Source organism: Pungitius pungitius, chromosome 18, assembly GCF_949316345.1.
Source record: "Pungitius pungitius chromosome 18, fPunPun2.1, whole genome shotgun sequence".
Classification (NCBI taxonomy): Eukaryota; Metazoa; Chordata; class Actinopteri; order Perciformes; family Gasterosteidae; genus Pungitius; species Pungitius pungitius.
Genome location: NC_084917.1, coordinates 5,286,790 through 5,307,116, shown reverse-complemented (window position 1 = coordinate 5,307,116; position 20,327 = coordinate 5,286,790). Strand labels below are relative to the sequence as shown.

General features: G+C 43.8%; 1 protein-coding gene across 1 annotated transcript; it reads right to left on the bottom strand.

Annotated features, from left to right (window-relative positions):
- Positions 1-1,006: 1,006 nt before the first annotated feature.
- gpsm1b (G protein signaling modulator 1b) lies at positions 1,007-18,433 on the bottom strand. The gene is made up of 14 exons (XM_037485147.2): positions 18,224-18,433; positions 11,256-11,477; positions 9,903-10,038; positions 9,416-9,558; positions 8,227-8,350; positions 7,391-7,506; positions 7,050-7,205; positions 6,853-6,961; positions 6,658-6,772; positions 5,564-5,634; positions 5,295-5,465; positions 1,601-1,763; positions 1,305-1,510; positions 1,007-1,219 (listed from the first exon to the last, which is right to left on the bottom strand). Exons 1-14 carry the CDS (start codon positions 18,295-18,297, stop codon positions 1,019-1,021), a joined length of 2,007 nt encoding a protein of 668 aa, XP_037341044.2. The 5' UTR covers positions 18,298-18,433; the 3' UTR covers positions 1,007-1,018.
- Positions 18,434-20,327: the final 1,894 nt, after the last annotated feature.

The window sequence follows — 20,327 nt, the reverse complement described above, 5'->3', positions numbered from 1 at the left end:
CCCCTGTATCTCACAGAGGGAGGCGGCACACTAGTAGTGCTTCATTGTTGTTTATGCGATTAGACCAATAAAAAAAAACGACACATCTGTTGTATCCACCCGCGTCTGTATCTATGTTAAGTGAAGATAACAATGGCAGTAAGAAGCCGTCTGTTTTCAGGCGTTACGGGCAGCGGATTGCATAACTTTCAGAGCTAAGCAGAAACACACAACTGGAGCTTGGGACCATCGCACGACTCTATTCGCGATAAAATTGAAGCGGCTATGTCACATTGTTTGCTCGGTAACCGTGGTTACCGCATACCGTGTGAGAAAAGGCATATTTATATTGCTAAAGCAGAAATACACATAAATAAAATTCGTGTGGGAAATCATATTTCACTCAAGTCTGCCAATATAAAAGGAATCATATTACTTAAAAAAAAGTAATCAATCAGTGGAAGGTTTAAACTGACAGTTTCACTGGATGATAATCCCTAATACTGTAACTGCAACACCAGTTATCTATGAGCAGTGGGAACCACAACAATGGAATGAAAAAGCACCATTGATCAGAGGTCAACTAGTTTGATAAAGATAGTTGGCATATGAACAATATTTCATCTCTTTATGAAATTAGTTGAGATTTCCGAGCAAATCTGTGATTTCTCTGATGTTGTCATCAACACCGTTACTATCATTAAATCTTCTGTGATTCCCACGACTCACGCTGCTCATTAATCGTCCATATTAAACTGTAGGCGCCTCTACGGAACACATCTGACAGCAGGGAATACAATCTTGAGTCTGAAAAAAAATGCTGATTAAGGCAATAGATCGAGTTCATTACTTCATTTTTTTTCTCATGTTAATCCCAAACGTATTCACCTCTCAAACCCTGCTTGTTCCCCCCTAATAGCGACACACATTCAGTTCGCCCTTTGGTTCCCGTCTTTAAACGGTTGCCTCGTCCCTCTTTCGATTTTCTTTGAGGTGAAATTATGCAGCACAGTCCCCCCCCCCCCCCCCCCCCGGAGTCCTAGCTGGGAAAACCGGCGGGCGGCTCGGCGTCGGGGGGCTGAGGCTCGTCCTGGTCGTCTGAGGGCAGCTGCACGCGCTGCTCGTCCATGCGCTTGGCCTGCACCCTCTGGATTAGGCTGAAGAAGTCCTCGTCAGGCACTGTCGGGGCGTGAGGGCCCGCTTCTGGCGGGGAGCACCGCTGATCGTCAATCCTGGAGGACTACAGCCGGAGAGACGGAGCCATTTCAGACCTTCGATTCCCCCGGACAACTATCTCATTTATGGGAGCTTCACCGTGGCCTCACCTGGCACTTGATGAGCATGTTGAAGAAGTCGTCGCTGGGCTCTTGATGGTCCCCCTCGCCCACCAGGTGTCCCAGATTGTTGTGCGTGATCCTCAGTCCCGGCAGGTTGCCGACATTGACCCGCTGGTCGTCGAGGCGGCGGCTCTGGGAGCTGGCGATCAAATCGAACAGCTCCTCGGTCTGGGGGGAGGTGGTGATCGCCGGGTCTGGGGAGAAAAAGAGAGGGGAGTCCGTTGCGTCCCACGCGAGGAGAACCCCCCCCCCCGATACGTGCGAGAATGCCGTTGGCCACCGACCTATTATTTCGTTCAGGGAGGGCACGGAGTTGGCGGCGCCTTCTCCGCCGTCTCCGTTGTGCGGCTCGTCGAGGTGGCAGCGCTGGTCGTCCATGCGGCTGCTCTGGAACTTGCTGAGGAGGTCAAAGAAGCAGTCTTCATCGGACGGGTCACGGCCCAGCTTCTGGAAGGAAAAAAGAAAGACAGAAAAATGACACGTGGGTAAAACATTCTTCGTCGTCTAGGCAGCACGAGAGTGAGAAATGGATTTTGAAGGAGAAATTCGGGCCACATTCCCGAGCTGGTCCCTGATCATTCCTCAGACTAGCGGGGTGCGTTGAACCATCCCTAGACAGCGGTGATGGGACGCGCTCGGTCTGCCTGGTGGCGATGAGGGTGTTTTTTCGAGGCGGCCGGCACGTGGGCAACACAAATGATCTCATTAACTCACATGGCCGGCTTTGTCCTAGATACTCAAGGTGGTGCAATGTCGTCAAATGTCATGTAAAAATAAACAAACCGTTTGTAGTGAAGTCGAATGGCCCACATAGTGACACCCTGCAGATGCAGATGTTACAGATACAGCTGTGGCGGCAAATTAGCATGTTAATCAGTCACTCAGTAACTTGCATGGGATAGAATATTTATGCATGTAGTGTCACATTATTATAGTTGTACAGTTTCTTGTTCTATTTTCTTGTCTATTTTTTTAATTTTGTCTACAAACCAAGACACACAGATGTCATAGGTTAAAACTTTCCCACAAACGCTGTGATTGTTAGAGACCAACTAACTTGGCAGTGCTGGAAATGAACATTTAGCTCGAATCGATGATCCGACAGTGAATAATTCAATCCCCGAGTGACGGAACACTATTAACATCCCCACAGCCAGCCTGCGACACGACGACCTGTCGGCTGGCTGATGAGTTTAACCTTTGCAACAACACACGCATTCAAAATAAAAAAAAAGAATAAGAAGAGGATGAAATCTGGATGAATAATCATCAATAAAAGGCCATTTTAAATAGCTATTTTCTACCTCAAGCATCTCAGTTGTGAGCAAAACTCTAGACTAAAACAATAATATCTGAACACTATGTAATAATATTACACGCATGAAAAGCTTCATAAGCTGAAAGTCCGAGGTAACAGCATACCGGTTAAGCATCAAGCATTAGTTACTATATACATATATATATATATATATATATACATATACATATACATATATATATATATATATATATATATATATATATATATATCTCTCAAATGTTGAAATGATGGACATGATGTTAAAAATATGTACAACTTAAATTAGTCATTACTGAAGACCAACAAAACATTGAAGGGAATTATTCAGGTGAGTTTGTAAATAATTCTGTAATTAAATGAATTCTGTTCTTAAACTGACTAAATGTGAATGAACAAAACTGGCGACGGATGAGGACTTAAACTTAACTAAACTTAACAATCACTCCATTGTAGAAGTGAAAAATGCCTCCAGCAGGTTACCGGGAGACGAGGGGGAAGCTTTATGAATATACTACGTCTACGAGACGAGCCAGAAGGAAATTGCGGCATCTTTAACACTCACTCACGGACAGAACAAAGTTAAATTCACTTTCCCCCACAGCGACATGGGAAGTAGGTCAGCATCGGCAAAACAGCTGATCTCACCCACCGCTATATTTTCTCCCCCCGTTTCTCTTTTTCTATTGGAAATGAAAAATCTTCAAATACAACTGAGCATTTACTGAAAGTAGAAGAACATATATATATATGTGTGTATACACAATCATGTGGGGCCAAGATCTAAAAGGAAAGTCAATAACCTCTTTTACATCGTTATTTTGTTCAAGCTATGAATGAAACATCTTACCAGAAGCACTTTTTCCTTCTCCCTCTTGTTCCTCTCTGAGCTCCCTTTCACCTCTCGCCTCTGCCTCCCCTACTTTCTTTCACCCACCACTTCTCTCTTTGCTCCCTCGCCGCACTCGTCCACCGTCCTCAAAATCTCCTCTCCTCTAGTGTCCCTCTGTTCCAGCCTCCCTTTAATCTCAAACATCCAATTTGTCACCCTCTCTCTCTCTCTCTCTCTCTCTCTCTCTTTCTCTCTCCTCCCTCTCTGCAGCCCTCCTGCAGGACATTTTCTATCCTGTTCACCCACTGTGGGAAAACAACTCATTATGGGAATCGGGGGGGGGGGGGGGGGGGGGAGGTGTAGGGAGAGGGGGGGGTTGTTGACCCTGTGGAGAGAGTTGCAGCCCTGTGATGAAGGTCACGTTATCGCCATAGGGGTGAGCTGGGGGGGAACAAATGGGAGGAGGGGAGAAAGGGACGGGGGTGAGGGGCTGGATAGATGGGTGCACGGGTACAGTCATGAGGAAATTGATGCCAACAGTGGCAGCCAGCAGAGATCCAATGACATGAACCAACAATCTCAGCACTGTGGTAAACGTGCACACTCAAATCTCCCGTGGGATTGATATTTATTCGCTCTTTGCACACTAATCCGCTGTGACTTGTGGCAGCTTCTGTCTCTTCCCCCACGGTCTCTGTACGGATCTCTTCACATTTCTCTGTAATGTCCAATTAATCATTGTGCATTGTAGTGGTCCAACTATGTGTCTTGGTTGCTGCACCGGGACATGGTTTTAACTGGCGCTTATGAAGACATACAGAATGTGAACTTCATTCTGAGAAATTAAAAGAATCATTTGATGGTTTCCCATTAAGTTGGCGCCCTCCAAAAATCCTGAAAATAAAATCCTGAATTCTAGGTTAAAGAGAGAGAGTTCACAAACGCACAGCTGGCTTTAAAGGATTAAAAAGCGCTATGCTTTAAAGTCAGTGGGATTACCAGCATTTAGCTTCTCAGTCCCTTCTGATGAACTATCATCAGTCATCCCAGTAATTTGCACTCCTTTCTAGGATGTCAGCTTGCTGATTACAACCATTAGCATTGTCACAGAAGCAAGGCATTATTAGGATTGGGAAGATCCAACAGCTGGGAAACGGCTTATTCATTAAGAATCTATTTTAGAGCAAATGGAGCGCTGCTGACATTTAATGAGAAGAAACCTTTTACATACTGTATCTGACTTCAAACATAATACCGTAGAACCTCATGGGAAATTAAGGGAAGTGTTCCCATTTTAATCATAATTTCTCTCATTTTCTCTTTAAAGTAGAAGCCCTGAAGACATTTTGGACAGGGGATGAACAGACAAGAAGGGAAAAGGTCTTTAGGTGGATTCTTCAGTCAGCATTTCAGTCCCCTTGATGCTTTCCAGGAGAAGAATTAAACCCATCTTTTCTCAGGTGGGCCCTCAGTGATTGAATTAAAACACTTAAATATACTGCAGATGGGAACTAGCGCCTGTTATGGCTCATCTTAGAAATAAAATGTGGAGCCTGGGCATTCTTCTGATGTTGTCTTTAAAAAAATAAAAAGGAAAATGCATTCGGTTTGCTCCATCCACAGGCTTTTTACCCAAGTCTCAAAAATCAAGATTTTTTGCATTTTACTAATTCTGGAAACTTGACACTGGGTTACGAGTGCGGTGATGTGTGGTGTCGGGAAAATGCAAAAACTTAGATTTAATAATCGCGGTTTCAATTATACATCAGTTGCAAATTATTAAACAATGTGAAAAGCAAACTCGGGTCAGAGTAAGAAGCTAATAATAAAATAAACCGCAGCGACTCACTGCCACAGGAGGCGGGACTTGCACAGTGATGTCATCGGCGTCTAGCGGAGAGTCCAACCACGGCCTGTCGTCTGATGACTGACTGTCCGGGTAGCCTTTTCTTTTGCCCGGCTGTGACACGTGACTCTTGGATCTCCTGGGTATACGCTCCAAGTCTTGGTTCTCTTCATTCTGCGGTGAAAGGACACATTGTAAGAGCGGGATTGATGATAAGTCGTCGGGGTGGAGATGTTTGAGCCGCATCGACACATGTGAAGGGAGATATTCACCTTATCTGAAGAGTACTTCCACAGCTCCACGCTGTCCATGCTGTTTCGCTTGGTGAATTTGGGTCTTGCTCCTACAGTAAAAATAAATGAATGAGCATATTAAATAACATTAAAGCAAGCTTTTAACTGAGGAATCCTTCAAAGTGCCATTAAAAGGATATGAAGCATGAAAGATGCTCTTTGTTTTATTCCTGGATCAACCGCGGCCCTGTGATGCTCGGTGTGGAGATGAGGTTTAGATGGACAACCAAAGAAATCTGAATAGGAGTCTGTTTGCCAGCCCCCCCCCCCCCCCCCCACCACAAGGAGCAGGGTGCATGCTTGTAAACATGAAACATGAAAACCAGGCAGTTCGGATGAAGACCGGACCGTTTCTACGCGCTCTATTTTATATGAATCCAACGCTCCCTATAAAGATGGTAGTAATTTATAATAACAATAATAATTATAACATATAATGTTGACAACAAACACATCAAAGTCGAAAATGTTTATCTCGGTGAAATGTTGGATTTGGTCACATCACCAGAGGTTGGATTTACATTTTAATGGCCGCCTTGTGCACACATCAAGTATTCTGGTTAGCTTGTTCAGGCACACACACGTTATTTTTGTCCAAAATAGTTAAAAGTGCAGAAACTAAAAACTATTTGTAAATGCATTTTAAAGTCTCCTAAGTGCAGTTTTAGGATAATGTATTAATGTTCAACCCTCCATCACGTTTTAATATAAACGTTGAGCTTGAAAGGTATTGTTTTTTGTTTGTATTTCTGCGAGATGGGAGAGCGAGAAAAGCTTCAGGACATCTTCGTCTAGCTTCAGTTTGCAGAGCGCAAATAGACTTTTACATTCAAATTCAAACACACATACACCAATACATGCACACACACACACACACTAAGCAGCACACAGAGGTCGGCTTTCTTTGACTGAGGAAACAGTCACAGAAAAAGTGCTAAAAGCTTAGCATAAAGACCGGAAACAGTGGGAGAAAAGCTAGCATGACATCTGCTCTGTGAGCGTTAAAGGTTTAAAGCTCACCGTTTACCACGTTATGTCTTGTATAACAAGATAAAAATAATCTTTGGTGTTACCTTGCATCTCAAATTCTGAACTAGAAGGCGAAAGGTCGCTCTCATTGACCCCCAAAGCCTCCATCAGCTGCTCCACATTCATCCTGGCTGTCAGTTCTCCATTTCTGTCTCCAATCTGGGGAAGAAATTAAGAGCCAGATGAGTCAAATTAGTTTGAATGAAAGACTACATTAAAAGAACTGATGGGAGTCTCACCTCTTTAGATATGTCCAGATGCTTCCGGGCATAATGGAGAGCTAGTTTGTGGTTCTGTAGAGACACGTATGCGTTCCCCAGACTCCAGCAGGCACGGCCCTCGCCAACTCTAATGAGACATGAACAAATGTTGAAAACAAACAAATCCTTCGCACACCTGCACGTCGTTGTGTAGATGGAGTTATTGCTCGTCATACCTATCAGTGAGCTCCTGGGCTATGTACAGGTGTTTTAGGTGGTAGTCTATGGCCCTATCATACTGCTGCAAAAGGGTGTAGGTGTTTCCGAGACTGTAACAGGCCTGAGCCTCCATCACCTGGTCCCTCAGCTGCCTCGACAGCTGCAAAGTTTTCCTTTGGGAAAATAAAGAGCGAAATAAATTGATGAGTAAGAGAGTTTGGAAGGTGAAAGAGAAAGAAAATACACTCTTATGGAAATGTTGATTCATGTATCAGAACGTTTTTCTATTTTTACATTTTCCGAAATTGCTTCATTCCACCTTCTCGCCACTAGATGGCAGACTCCCCTCTTTCCTCACCTGTAGTATTCAGTGGCCGTGTTGAACTGGCTAAGGAATATCAGGGCATTGCCGAGGTTACTGTAGGCTCGCCTCTCGGCCGCTTTGTCCCCAAATTCTTTGGCTATGGATAATCGCTGTGAACGACAGAGCAGAGAGGTCAAGTCAAACTAAATCTGCACAACAACATGCCCCTTATTTGTAAATTGACTACTCAAGTGATTCCACCTTAATTTGCCCTGTGTTCTCTTTCTATCAATGTACAAGCAGAGGCAGAGATTTCCTGTTGAAAGCGAGAAAGCTCCTCTGAAACCGCCTAAAACCAAGCGCGCCCTCCTCCATGGCACATTGAAACACATTTGAAATGGCGATGAGACGAGAGGCCGGCTTCTCCCACGAGGAAACAAGTGGTTTACAATGAAGAGCGACAGAAAGCCGTATTCTTTTCCGATAGGAGGTCATCAGTCTCTTCACACTGCACTGTTTAAGGGTGAGGTGGATAGTGACCAACTGGAAAGCTTACTTATTATCTACCTATTTAGGTGTTGTTTACTGTCTTTAGCCTCCATCACTGTCCACTGCTACCCACGCAGTCTCCACAACTGAGACTTGTACTAGAAGGTAATAGGTACAATGCAAAGTCCATGCTTCACTCTCAACCCGACCGTGTGCTTGAGTCGGCCTTTTTGCATGCAAAACCTTCGTCAGACTAAAGTCTCTGCAAAGCAAAGTAGGTAAAGATCTTTAATCAACGAGAGGCAAATGCTCAACGGGTCGCTTCTTCACCGGGGGAGGCCCATTACTCGTATCTGGTGTTGTTGAAGCCATGATGCCGCTCAACGTCCCGAGCTTCGTACCTGCCGGTGGAACTTGATAGCTTCGACAAAGTTTCCCAGCAGATAGTGGGTGTTGCCCAGGTTCCCGTAGGCCCTCCCCTGAGCAGCGCGGTCCCCGACTTCTTTGACCAGGCACAGGTTCATCCTAAAGGCAGAGGTACACAACGATTTAGTGCCGTCATGTAAATCATATTGAAATATTGAAAATATAAAATACTAGAATAGACTTACTGTTGGTAAACAAGGGTGGATTTGCATTTTGATTAGTTATTCAACACGATGAACGCTTTCTGCGTTTTGATTTGCTCAAAGGACTCATTCAGCCTGCAATATGTATCGTGTATTTACATATGAGTCTTCTCCTTCACCTTTTACAGTTTCTGTTTGATGTTATCAGCTCCATCGTTACTAAACGGCTGTTTTTCAGAACCACCCTTTTACAATTTACATCGGAACGTCTTTGACACTTGTTTTGAATCTTTTAGCTTTAACACAAAACGTGTTGCATCTTAACACTCAACATGGTACACAACATGTTTGTTGCTCTTATTAACTGACATAATCTAGTCGGAAATGTATTCCCTCTTTTGCAGCTGCCATTACCTGCATCCGAGGAGAGTCTACATGTGATTCAACTGGTTATTATGAGCATTTTAAATTGCGATATAATATTTTTGCAGCGTTAAGGGTGAAAGAACACTTCACAAAAGGCTTTTGTCCACCGAATGCGGAATCCCAAGGACAGATCGGACAAAACTGCAGCGCTCTACGTCTGTGAGGGAGGATCTTGTCAAAGGAATGTGTAGCGTTTCTTTGGAGCAGGTCGGCCTGATGGAGCCGCTCTTTGAGCGCAGAGGCGTGCATGAACCCGGCGTTGGACTGAAGGCGTTCGTGACACCGAGAGCAGGGAGAAAATTCTCCGGTCTGCTGAAATATAAAGAACTGAAATTCCATTCTTCCTATCAATTAACACGGCATCCTCGAAGGGGAAGGATTCTGTGGGTTTGCTTTTCAAGCATCAAGGACTGAGGGCATTGAGAAAATAAATATGAATAATATTGGCAAATTCAAGATCATTTTTTTATGGGCTTTTAAATCATTTCTGACAACACACACTGCAGTGACACTCACGCCTGAGCTAAGAGTGGGATTTGTGTTTTCTGTCTAATACATTTATCTGTGTATGAGTTCACTGCTCGACCATACATACTCATAAAAACCAGTAGCCCTTTGCAGAGTGTCTCTGACATCCGGAGGCAGGTCCCCTGGTTCTTGTGTGCAGCCCCATAACTGTTGTTTCCCCTTCGCGTGAAACACGTTGCCTATGTTGTAGAGCGCTCTGGCCTCTCCCACCTGCAATCAGACGACACAAAAATTAAAGATCCACCTCTAGATATCAAGGAAATATGTGTGTCTTTAAGGGAAAATGTTTTCCTGTGATTGATACATTTACTTTTGTTTCTAGACGATTGTGTGCGCTTGAAAATGATTCGTAGCTATGAGACATTTAACCTCTCATGATGCTCAGAAATAAACAAAAAAAGGTATAAAAAACTGCATATAAAGCAAATAATCTCAAATAATAGTTCAGTTTTGATGAGGTCTGATGAACAAATCAACAATTAATGAAAGCAAACTGAATGTGACGTTTGTAGACTTTTAACAATAATGAATGATGATGAAAACATGTGCGTTACCTTGTCTCTCTGCTCTTGAGAAATGTCCAGGTGTCTCTGACAGCAAACCACAGCCTCATCGAAACGCCCCAACACTTTCAACGTGTTCCCGAGGTTGCCGCTCGCTTTCCCTTCTCCAATTCTGTCTCCTATCGTTCTGGGGAAAAGGCAAAACATCACATTTTCTGATATTCAGTGTTGGGAGCTACAGTCTTTTGTTACATAGTAAATGTCCCTTGGTGAAATAAAATCCATTCGGGTTGGGTTAAAGATTTAATCAGCATGTGCTATTAGTTGCTTACTTATTGGTGCGGGCCCCAGGGGCCCCGGTGAGACTGTAATGTAACAAAGTGAATTCTCCTGGGGTCTTTGTTTAGCTCCCCGCTAAAGAACCAGCTGCGCTCCCTGCAGGGGACCACTTTACTCACAAAGGCTTAATATCCGGCCGGTATTGTTGCTTTTAGAAAGTCTACTCATTTCCCCTTGAAATTTCCATTGTCTATGTTAATATACTAAAAATCCTTGAAGCTCTTCATGCATCTGGTCTGAACAAATAGCTCGGATATATAGGATTACTCTTATGTAATTAGCTCTGAATGCATAAATGGAACGACTCAGGGAGTGAGTAGCTGTAACCCGGCTTCAAAGTTGTCGTTATTGGTAATGTCATCAGACATATACTAAGAGGATTCATTTTTTCCCATTGAATTGCAAACAGGATACAGAGCTGGCCACTCTGTTTTAGTGCATGTTAAGTGCTTTAACAACAAGCACCAACATGTATGCGTTCAAGCCACGAAAACTTGATTTTCCTTATGGGTTTCATGGGGGTTGGATTGCCGGCTTTTCTCCAACGAAGGAGTTTTTTAAAGACCAAATACACGTGTTTAATGTTGATCGTGTAGAGTAACATTACAGGCAAAAATTCAGGTCAAATTTCAAACAAACACCTGATATCAAACTGGAGGAAAATGCCTCTTTCACAATGAAATTAAAAGAGAAACTGTGCATATTTTCTATCAGCTTTGTGGTTACTTTTAACACAATGGTTTGTAAAATGCACACCTCACTTTCTCATATATATACTAAGGTTTATGTGGCAGCATTAATTGTCACAATATTCTTCAAAATCCAACTCACTGGTTGGAATGTGTATCGCTCCATAAACAGACAGAGCAGGTTGCAGAATAATATCTAATTCCACGGGCCGATTAACAAGGCAGTTAACATAGACACAAAGAATGAGAGAACTCACCCATGACCACAGGTTACATATTACAGGCTGCAAAAAGAAATACAGGAATTCATACTAGTGGGCACTCAACCAACTTGTACCTTGCAGTAAGTAGCAGCTACAAAAATAGCAAGGCTCACCTGGCCAAAGTAAGGTCATGTTTGTGGTATTCCAGGGCTTTGCCGTACTCTTTGAGGTAGAAGTAGGCATTGCCCAGCTGGCTGTAGATGGCACTGAGAGTCTTCAGGTCTTCTGTGCCGACCTGTACGGCTGCCTCAAAGAACGCTGTCCCCCCTTTAAAGTCCCCGGCCTTGCACAGCCGCTCTCCTTCCAACGCCAACTCCAAGCAGGAGGCCTCCATCCTTAAAGTTGTACACAGACAAACACATCAGGACAAGTAAAGACGAGAATACATTCTTACATTCAGGGAAAGACAGAAAACATTGTCAACATTTGAGCATTATGAGAGGAACAATTTGTGTTATTTTCTTTTTTTCTCCCAAACCAATGGGGCAGGGGGGGGTGGGGGGCGTTTTAAAAGCCCACGGCCTCTTGACCCCTCCGCCCCTGCATAAGACTGCTGTCTTCAGGGGGAGTTGAGGGAAAGGCTGATAAGGCTGATAAGACTGCTGTCTTATGAGTGGGCGAGTAAAACAAAAAGATTGTAACAGTTGTATAGTGATGTTGATACTTTGTGGCAGTGCAATATCTTCTGGGGGTGAGAGACAAATTGCCAGTATCACCATGACAACAAGGTCCGTAGCCAAATCAATGGACGGTTGCCGTAGCAACTGAGTCCAAGGCTGAGGGATGAGCACCTTGAAAAAGGTGTTGCACTTTTCACTCGTTACTGCTCATATCCGCTTGTTTTGTAGAGTTGGATTTAAAAATAGTTTGTCTTTTGGGCGGACTATTTCAGGCTGACTGCACAAATGAAATGTTAAAAGAAAAGATATTAAAAATAATCAATTAAATGATATTGCTCGTCGCTCATGTGATTGTGGATGAAAAACATTGAGTCCAAACACATAAGTGTAATTCTGCTCTCATCATACACTGCTAGGCTGAAAAAATAATAGCAACAATTTCCCCAAAAAATATCTTCCTTCCACCTCTACAATAACTTGGTCACCATGGCAACTGCATGATCAATGACTCTAACGATAGGAGACATTTCAATAAAAAAAACAACCATCATCATTCAATCGTATAAACAAAGATAACATAAACATGTTGCCAATAAATCAGAAATACGGCGTTATGTGAGAGAAAAACATATATACTGTATATTGATGTATGCCAAAAATGTGTGATAAACATAAAACCTGTACTGTGTGTCCACACACACATTCAGAACGACGCCTCGTTGTCCAAAAAGTATACACCACTAATTCTTTGCATAATCCAGGATAAAGTAAAGGCCAGCCGACTTGGCCGAAGCTCTAAATTCCAGATACGGTACTAGAATTTAGAGTAAAGCAAGGATTATCCTCAAATCTAATCTGTTTTACAAACGGCACTATTTGTTTCATGTGCGCATTGAAGAAACACCGCTTTACACTCCTGTATAAATCTCTACTGGCCAGAGCCAAATCTTAATGCTCATGTCAATTTGCAAGGGACGGTGGGACGTTTACATCATTTAAGTTGCACTCAAACTACTAATTATAATTCCATGTAACCGTCGGCCATCTTAAAGTGAATTAAGCACCTTTTGCCTTTGGTTGCCCTTTTGTAGTCAAAGCAAAATGTAAATACACACACGTCTCCTCTGTCTCACTCCTTGCCAAACACATGTCTGTGAGAGCGACGGTACGATCCTTTCAAAGCCTAAAGGCGTTTGTTTATTCAACAGCTATTTACACTACCAACATGATCTCCTGGTTCAACCTTTCCCTCAACTCGCCCTGATCTAGCTATCAACGTGCACTGGGGTCAACCGTGCACAGCCAAGCCCCCGAAAAAAGAAAAAATCCCCACGTGTTTGCGGTCTGCAAGCAGCACCTGTGTTTTTGCCTGCTTCGCGTTTTCTCCACGTACACCCGCAGCTCCAAGTGCAGCGGCCTCAGCGCGGCTCGGGGCCGCGGCCCACAGTGCACCAGTCTACACATGGCTCGCTCTGCCCCGGTAAGAGGGCGGGGCTCGGATGCCATGGGGGGGGCAGATGAGGGTGACCTAATAGTCACGTTGGAAAAAAATTAAACGTCAGCAGTGTTGCAGCAGAGCTGGACACAATCCGACGGGAATTCCTAGACGCAGTCCAGCGCCAGCCCAATAAAAAAAGAGAAAATCACATCTGCTTCTTCGAGGCTTCCAAAAAGCGATGAACTCTCTGATCCCAGAGCCGAGCCGCTCAACGGGGAACTGTGGGAAAAAAAGAAGCACTTCCGGTCTCACTTGTGGTTATTAGCTAAAAACCATTTCAACAGTTCAGATTTCATTCCTTTTTCATTTGCTGTGATGTCCATCGGTTCTCACAATCCCCAACAGAGACACGTCCTCCCTTGTCCTCCTCTTCCACCCGTCCTCGGCTGAGGCCACTACGAGGCTTTGAAAGAGCGGTGCCAGCGGGGATACGGTTTTCGGAGGGTTAGGACGACGAAGCCAGCGAGATACTTCTAAGCTGGACCACTGCTCCAATGAGAGACGGAGGGGACGGATGAGAGAGAGCGAGACAATTGCTAATCCAGTGATCTGCACTTCCTTGGTAGTGACAACTCAGTGAGCCGATTGGCCCGGTCTAATCCAACTATGTGCTGACTCTGGCAGGAACATTAGTAGGTCACCGACCACGGCAAATGAGACTGTGAGTGAAGAGGTCAAGGACTGATGAACACAAAGAACCAGTGCGCACATTAGAAAAAAGGGAGTATTAATACTCTGAATAAACAGATGTAACAATGAGACATTTTGTTGGATTTTCTTTTGTTTTTGTTCATCTGTTGTCTTGAACAAGATAATGCAACAGCTGCTACAACAAGACACACGGCCTACTTAATGTTAAAGTAATTGGTAAGTAATGGAAAACTCCAAAAGCTTTAAAGAACGCAATACGCACATTAACGCATCCTGAAGCATATTTTATACGTTGCCAAATTGTGGTCACTGCACCTGAACGCATCGTGTTTTTGTTCTGTGCAGCTGATGACCGGCCCCCCCTGCACACAGTGTCAGGCCGCTGAGGCGTCATGAGAGCTCACCAGAGAAGTGACCAATAACATTAATGGCACTCCATTCAGGTACATCAGTAAGCTGTGACCAGCAGGCACAATGGCCAGTTTCTTCCTCAAAAAAATAATTTATTTTCAGAGAAATAATCAAAATTGCTGCAATTTAGTCCCTTTTTGTTGATATCCTCCTTCCTTTGTCAGATGAAACCAAATGTGTGACCAGCAAAGAAGATGAAGGGAACATGTCCCGTACTTGCAGTACATCCCTTGGCAATAAGACCCATTCCATCTGGTACTCTTAGTATTCTAAACATCTTTTCGGTGGGCAGACCAAAACCGATGAGTAATCACTACAAAAAGCTGAACTGGAGCCCCTGTGGAGAACAGTCCTTCAAATGTCCTCGACTCAAAATAGCAACAATTACATCTGGAGCGGTGAAGGGAAAACCCCTCCAGCTCTAAAACCGCTCAGCGGGTAAAAAGGACAGAAATGTTGATAGCTCCTAGCAAGTCATCGAAGGAGGGCCCACGGAGCGGAGGCGAGGCCCCTTCAGTGACAACGGGAAAGTGGAGCAGGCCCCTCGCAGCAGTAGCCACGAGGGGACAAACGGTACGAGGTCATCGAAATCCCAGGAAACATGTTCCTGATTAATCCATCCTAACGACGCTGTAGAAGACAACAAATGGACTTAACCATCAGCTGGAGGCTCCTTTCAACTCGCCCCGTTTTCTCAGGGTTTCAGCAAGAAGCCACCGGAAAGCGCTGCATGTAAGGGACACGTTTCATCCCTTCATCTCCTTTGCTTGTCACACAATTGGTTTCGTCCGACAAAGATAGGAGGATATCAACAACAAAGGGACTGAATTGCACGTTCGCGATTGGCGAGTCCAGCGTGGACACTGCACACAATGCAAGAGGGGACTGAGCCGTTAGCATAGCATGGAGGGACATGTGTGTTCACGGGAGCGTGGGAGCGATAGGAGTTAACGCTGAGGCAGGTAACCAGGCGCTGGTAGAAAGGGAAGATGAGGAGGAAGACACAAGGTTACCGAGTCCAGCTGCAGATGGTGCGGGGGGGGGGGCCCTCTGTAAACCACGGCCGGGTTGTAAAGCAGATTGTGGAAAATGGGAGTATTTTTGGGGGTAGTTTAGCCATTTTTAGTTGAAGGCCAACACGTCATCCCTCGTCCTGATCAGTGAACATAAAGTGCTACGTGGGAGCTAGCTCGAGGGCTAACTAACCGACAGACGGAGAGACAGAGAGAGAGAGACGAAAAGAAAAAAAACATAGAAAGACATTCACAGGCGTGTAAAGAAAGGCGAATGGAGGACGAGACAAACACAGACAAAGACAGAGTCCTCTCTGTGGTGGGAGTGAGAATGGATCCGTGCAGTGTAGTCGGATACCACTCTGGTTGGTGTGTTTGGGAGACAATCATCTCTCAGTAGCCTGCCTGTGGTCAGCAGAGAGCACGTTGGAGGGGTCTCAGGGAGGCAGTTTGGGAGGTAGAAGTTGAACTGTGACAGGGCTACGGTCTCCTCCTCTGCTGAATAGTCCATGCAGAGTCTTTGGGGTTTGGACTGTTGGTCAAACAAGCTATTAAAAATAAAGTTATCTTAACAGACAAAACCATTGATAAATGAACGAACTACATTTTGATTACTATTGTGCCGCCCTTGGCTTATCGGATCTGTATCCGTATTGTGCTTTACATCATTGTAAACTAAATATATATGGTCTGAACAAAACGAGAAAATGTAAAACCGGCACTTAAGTTCGAGGAAGTAGCTGAAGGGCCATTGAAAAGAAAATGCTTTAAACAGCAGATGAATAGATCGTGAAACAATAATAGTTGCAGCGCTAGATATTTTACAGCTAGCAGTGTTTCCCCTGGCTCTACGGCTTTTGAGGGGCGGGGGGTCAAATGTTGAACACTGTTGAACAGTTTCAATATGCAGCTACAATCTGAATATGAGGTATGTACCAATTAAATCCTGACCAAGGAATTTCAATGGAATTCATTTCCTCTGAAAAACAATTTTGGGGCTTTTTTAATCGGTCCTTATTCCATATTTATTCATGGTTCAACATTACACTTCCCATTATTCTTGGCTTAGCTAAGAAACTCTGTGCTCAGAGTAGTAATCCAGCCATAATTACAGAGTGCAACGGCCAGTTGTCAGGGCAACCAAAGAGAAACTCTCCAGGAATGTTTTTTCCTCCTGCAGCACATGTCTCTTTCAGTAAAAGCAGAGCTTTGTCTTACTTTACTCCTTTGTCTCATGAACCTAAATTTTGTTTTTATTTTTTGATGTATTCAGTTTGTCTCAACGCTGTTTAGTCTGTAGCAATGTCAATGTGTCAAAAATATGTAATATGGACCCATTGAAATTAAATGTCCTAACATAAGCAGCAATTCCCATCATACTTGGTCCCCTTGAAGAACACCACGCTGTAATGGGATCCTGCATTTATCCTTTAAATAATGAGATGATGTAATCACCCTTTTGTTAATTAAGACTCTGCAAATGATCAATAGCTGATTTAAGACTGGATATCACAGTGTATTTTGCTCTTCGCAGCCAAGATGAATGATATTAAAAAAATAAGCATGTCTACAGCCTCAGTCCACACACTGGATTCTAATTTAAAGAATCAGTAGCTGTGATTTCATAGTTGCTTTTATTCCTATCAAGTTATTATATTATGGGAATATACACAGAATAATCAACCATACTGCAGCGTTTCAAAGTACTTTGTCATTGTTCACAAAGACTATGCACATGATATCCTTCTGTATATTTCATTACCTGCTAAAGAAAAAAGACATACAAACACAGACATACAAACACAGACACACACACATCCCTCATTGCAGAAAGGTCATCTATTGTGTCTACGGGTTGAGAAAGCAGTCACTGAGGGTGACCTGGTCATATGAACACAACCAGCACTGTGATTCACTCTGTGTGTGTGTGTGTGTGTGTGTGTTTGGACATGAACAATCTTGAGGGTTTTATGAAAGTCAAAGCTCTCAAGTCTTATGAACATTCCCAGCCGTCCACTTTGTGTCACACTCTGGGATTTGCATTTTCCTTAAAAAGGTTTGCAATGAACATCTGTTCTGTTATATGGTTATTTTAGTAATGCACGTTTTAGCACAGAAGATGTGCTCGCTCAAAGTATGTTATGCAGTTACACACATCCTGTATCACCTATAGTTTGACACGTAGCAACAGCACTCCCCTCCAACCATACCTTGGAGAACGCTTCCATTGCTTTTATGTCAAGGTGATCAATTCAATTGCAATGCATTGACAATCACAAATAAACAGCTTCTTAACTGGCAATGTTATAAAGCCGTTATAAGACAGATAGAGAGGAGCGAAACTTTACAAATGAGCAGGAACCTCTTCATGGCATAAAGTAAGTGATCCTGCAAAACAACTCTATTTCCCCACTAAACGCGTGCGTCAGCGTCCAGGTGTCTTCCATCTCATCTCCTGGCTGTTTATAGGTTTGTGCCACGGTCCCTGCATCCACATGGCACGTTTCAACCTTCGTTAGCCTTCGTAACTGCGAAAGTGTCCGACCACACACACACACACACACACACACACACACATTTCTCCAAAGTCCACATCTGACGAGGCTCCTTTCAGTCTGCACATTCCAGCCACAGCAGCTCAATGACCCGAGCCAGGAACGAGGCTTGGAACCGGGCTCGGGGCTGCTGCCGAGGCTCGGTTCTCGAGCTCTAAACTAAAATCAGCCAAAAGCTGGTCGGTCGAGACTCAGCAAAGCCCCTGTTACCCACCCCCCCCCCCCCTCTCTCTCTCTCTCTCTCTCTCCACTTCCCTGTCCCTTTGGCCGCACCACTCCCCTCTTTCTCCTGACAGCCATCGAAGGACAGACACAGCTGACCCGGGGTCCTACCTTGAGGGCAGCCTCTTGCTGCCGGCCGGGTCCTGGTCCACACCGTTAGCAGCCGACTGAGCCATTAGCGCCATTAGCTAGCCCGCCGACAGCCTCCTAGCTTGCTTCCTCGCGCAATGAGGCCCCCCCTCAAAATAATTTCCTCCAGAGACAGCGAACCCTTTTCTTCTTTCCGTCGTTCCGCTTCCCTGTCACTCCCTCCCTCCCTCCCTCCCTCCCTTCCTCCATCCCATCCCCGTCCCCCTCAGCACCACCAGCACCACCCCTTCGCTTCGTGGTCTCCAGCACTGTTTCTTTCTCCCGCCCCTCTTCCCACATTCACCGCAGCAATAAAGGCTGCCCAGGAAGTGAGCACTCGTGTGCACACATGAAACCGGGCGAGCACACGGCCCCGCCCACCTAGGTGACGTCACAGGCTGGACAGTCGCCCATGCGTAAGAGCCCTGAATGTGCCGGCTACTGAGCGAGGGCAGACCGCGTGTGTGTGTGTGTGTGTGTGTGTGTGTGTGTGTGTTTGTTTTAACCAGTGGAAACAAATGTCATGCACAGACGTTTTCAGAGTAATCCGTGTCTTTATTCGTTTTCTTATTTTGTGGTTGTGGCCGAGCAAACGGATGATGTAGGTTGCGGCCGGTTGTTTTACCTGCAGCCCGCCCTCCGCAGTGACGTCACTGAGTCCCCCGGGGGTAGACCTCGGTGTCACAGCGAGGGCGGGAAGTATAATCTGAAACAACTTCATTGTTTTGTATTAAGTTTTAAAATGGAGTCTTGAGGTTGCTAAAATCTTTGGATTTCCAGAGGAAAAGTGTCAAATCTCCCAGACAGTTATTAAACTTGATTTATTGATGTAGCCTGTCTGAAGCTGCCTGCCTGCTTCTTTGCCAACTTGGATCGATCTCCGTTTCTTACATTTGACGGTCCATATGTGGTGCCTTTGGTTTAAGGTTTGTTCTGAGCCACAATCCTTACAGTACCTGCAACATGACTCGTATTGTGTGCTCTCACTACCGTCTTGATCCTTCTGAAAATTGCCAGCAGTGATCCAAAAAACGTGTTCTACATCCATTCAGAAGCTTGGTATGATTGGTATGATTGGTATAGTCCTTTTCCACACATATGTTTACATGTTTTAGACAAAATGCATATGATGCTTTCATCATTTAAAAAAACCAATAATTATACTTTATTAATTATTTTAATATTCATTATTGAAATTACTTTTTTTATAAGATATTTACTTTTAGCATTGCCACAAGGAGTTACTTTTACTACTACTATACTTTAAATGAAAAGTTCCAGTTTACAAAAGACTTTGCAGTATCAAATGTTGACCACATGAGGGCAGCCTTGCATTAGTGTACAACAATCCTAGAACAGTGATATCGACAATAGCTACAATTGGTGGACACAATAACAAGAACACTTATTAACTAATTTAATGGCAAACCAAAATTACAATCTTTGCATTTCTCATAATTTTAAGGCTCATTCTATTGAATCATTTAGGCATTTCAAATTTAAATGAGATACAATGTTCAAAATTTAAAATCTATATTTTTAATATTGGCTGTTGCATTCATTGTTATTTTAAACTGTTAATTGGCACTAGGTTTTCAGTTTTGATGGTATATTGTCTTTGTGTACTTACTGCTGTTTAATACCAGGGGTAAGTATTCCTCTTTTCACTTGTGATTGGATTTATTTCAATACCTGAACATTTTTTATTTTTTATAACTGCTCTATATCATCGGTCTACTTGCCTGAATTTTCCATATTGTTAACCTTTAAGCCCTTATCATGTATATCTGTGGTGGCACACGTGGCTGCATGTACAATAACTAGCATGTACATTTTTTTCCACAATAAAACGAATTATATTTGTAATATTAATATAATTATTATAACATATGTAATTATATTGGATAATTTGTATTTATTTTCATATTAATGTATGTACATATGTGCAACACGGTAATGTGTACAATGACATTCATGGTTATTCATGGTTCTGTATATGTATTATTCAATTTCCAAATTATTGTTTAGAGTTTCTACTTTTATAAACTAAGGATTATGAAATGCTCCTCGAGCACGAACTGCCAGC

Bases quoted from the DNA above. Each gene is read 5' to 3' on its own strand.
- gpsm1b (XM_037485147.2), bottom strand. From the start codon at position 18,297: ATGGCGCTAATGGCTCAGTCGGCTGCTAACGGTGTGGACCAGGACCCG. The intron at 9,559-9,902 runs GTAACGCACATG...GTCTGATTGCAG, and splicing joins CTCAAGAGCAGAGAGACAAG to GTGGGAGAGGCCAGAGCGCT. The intron at 6,773-6,852 runs GTGAGACTCCCA...TTTCTTCCCCAG, and splicing joins ATCTGGACATATCTAAAGAG to ATTGGAGACAGAAATGGAGA.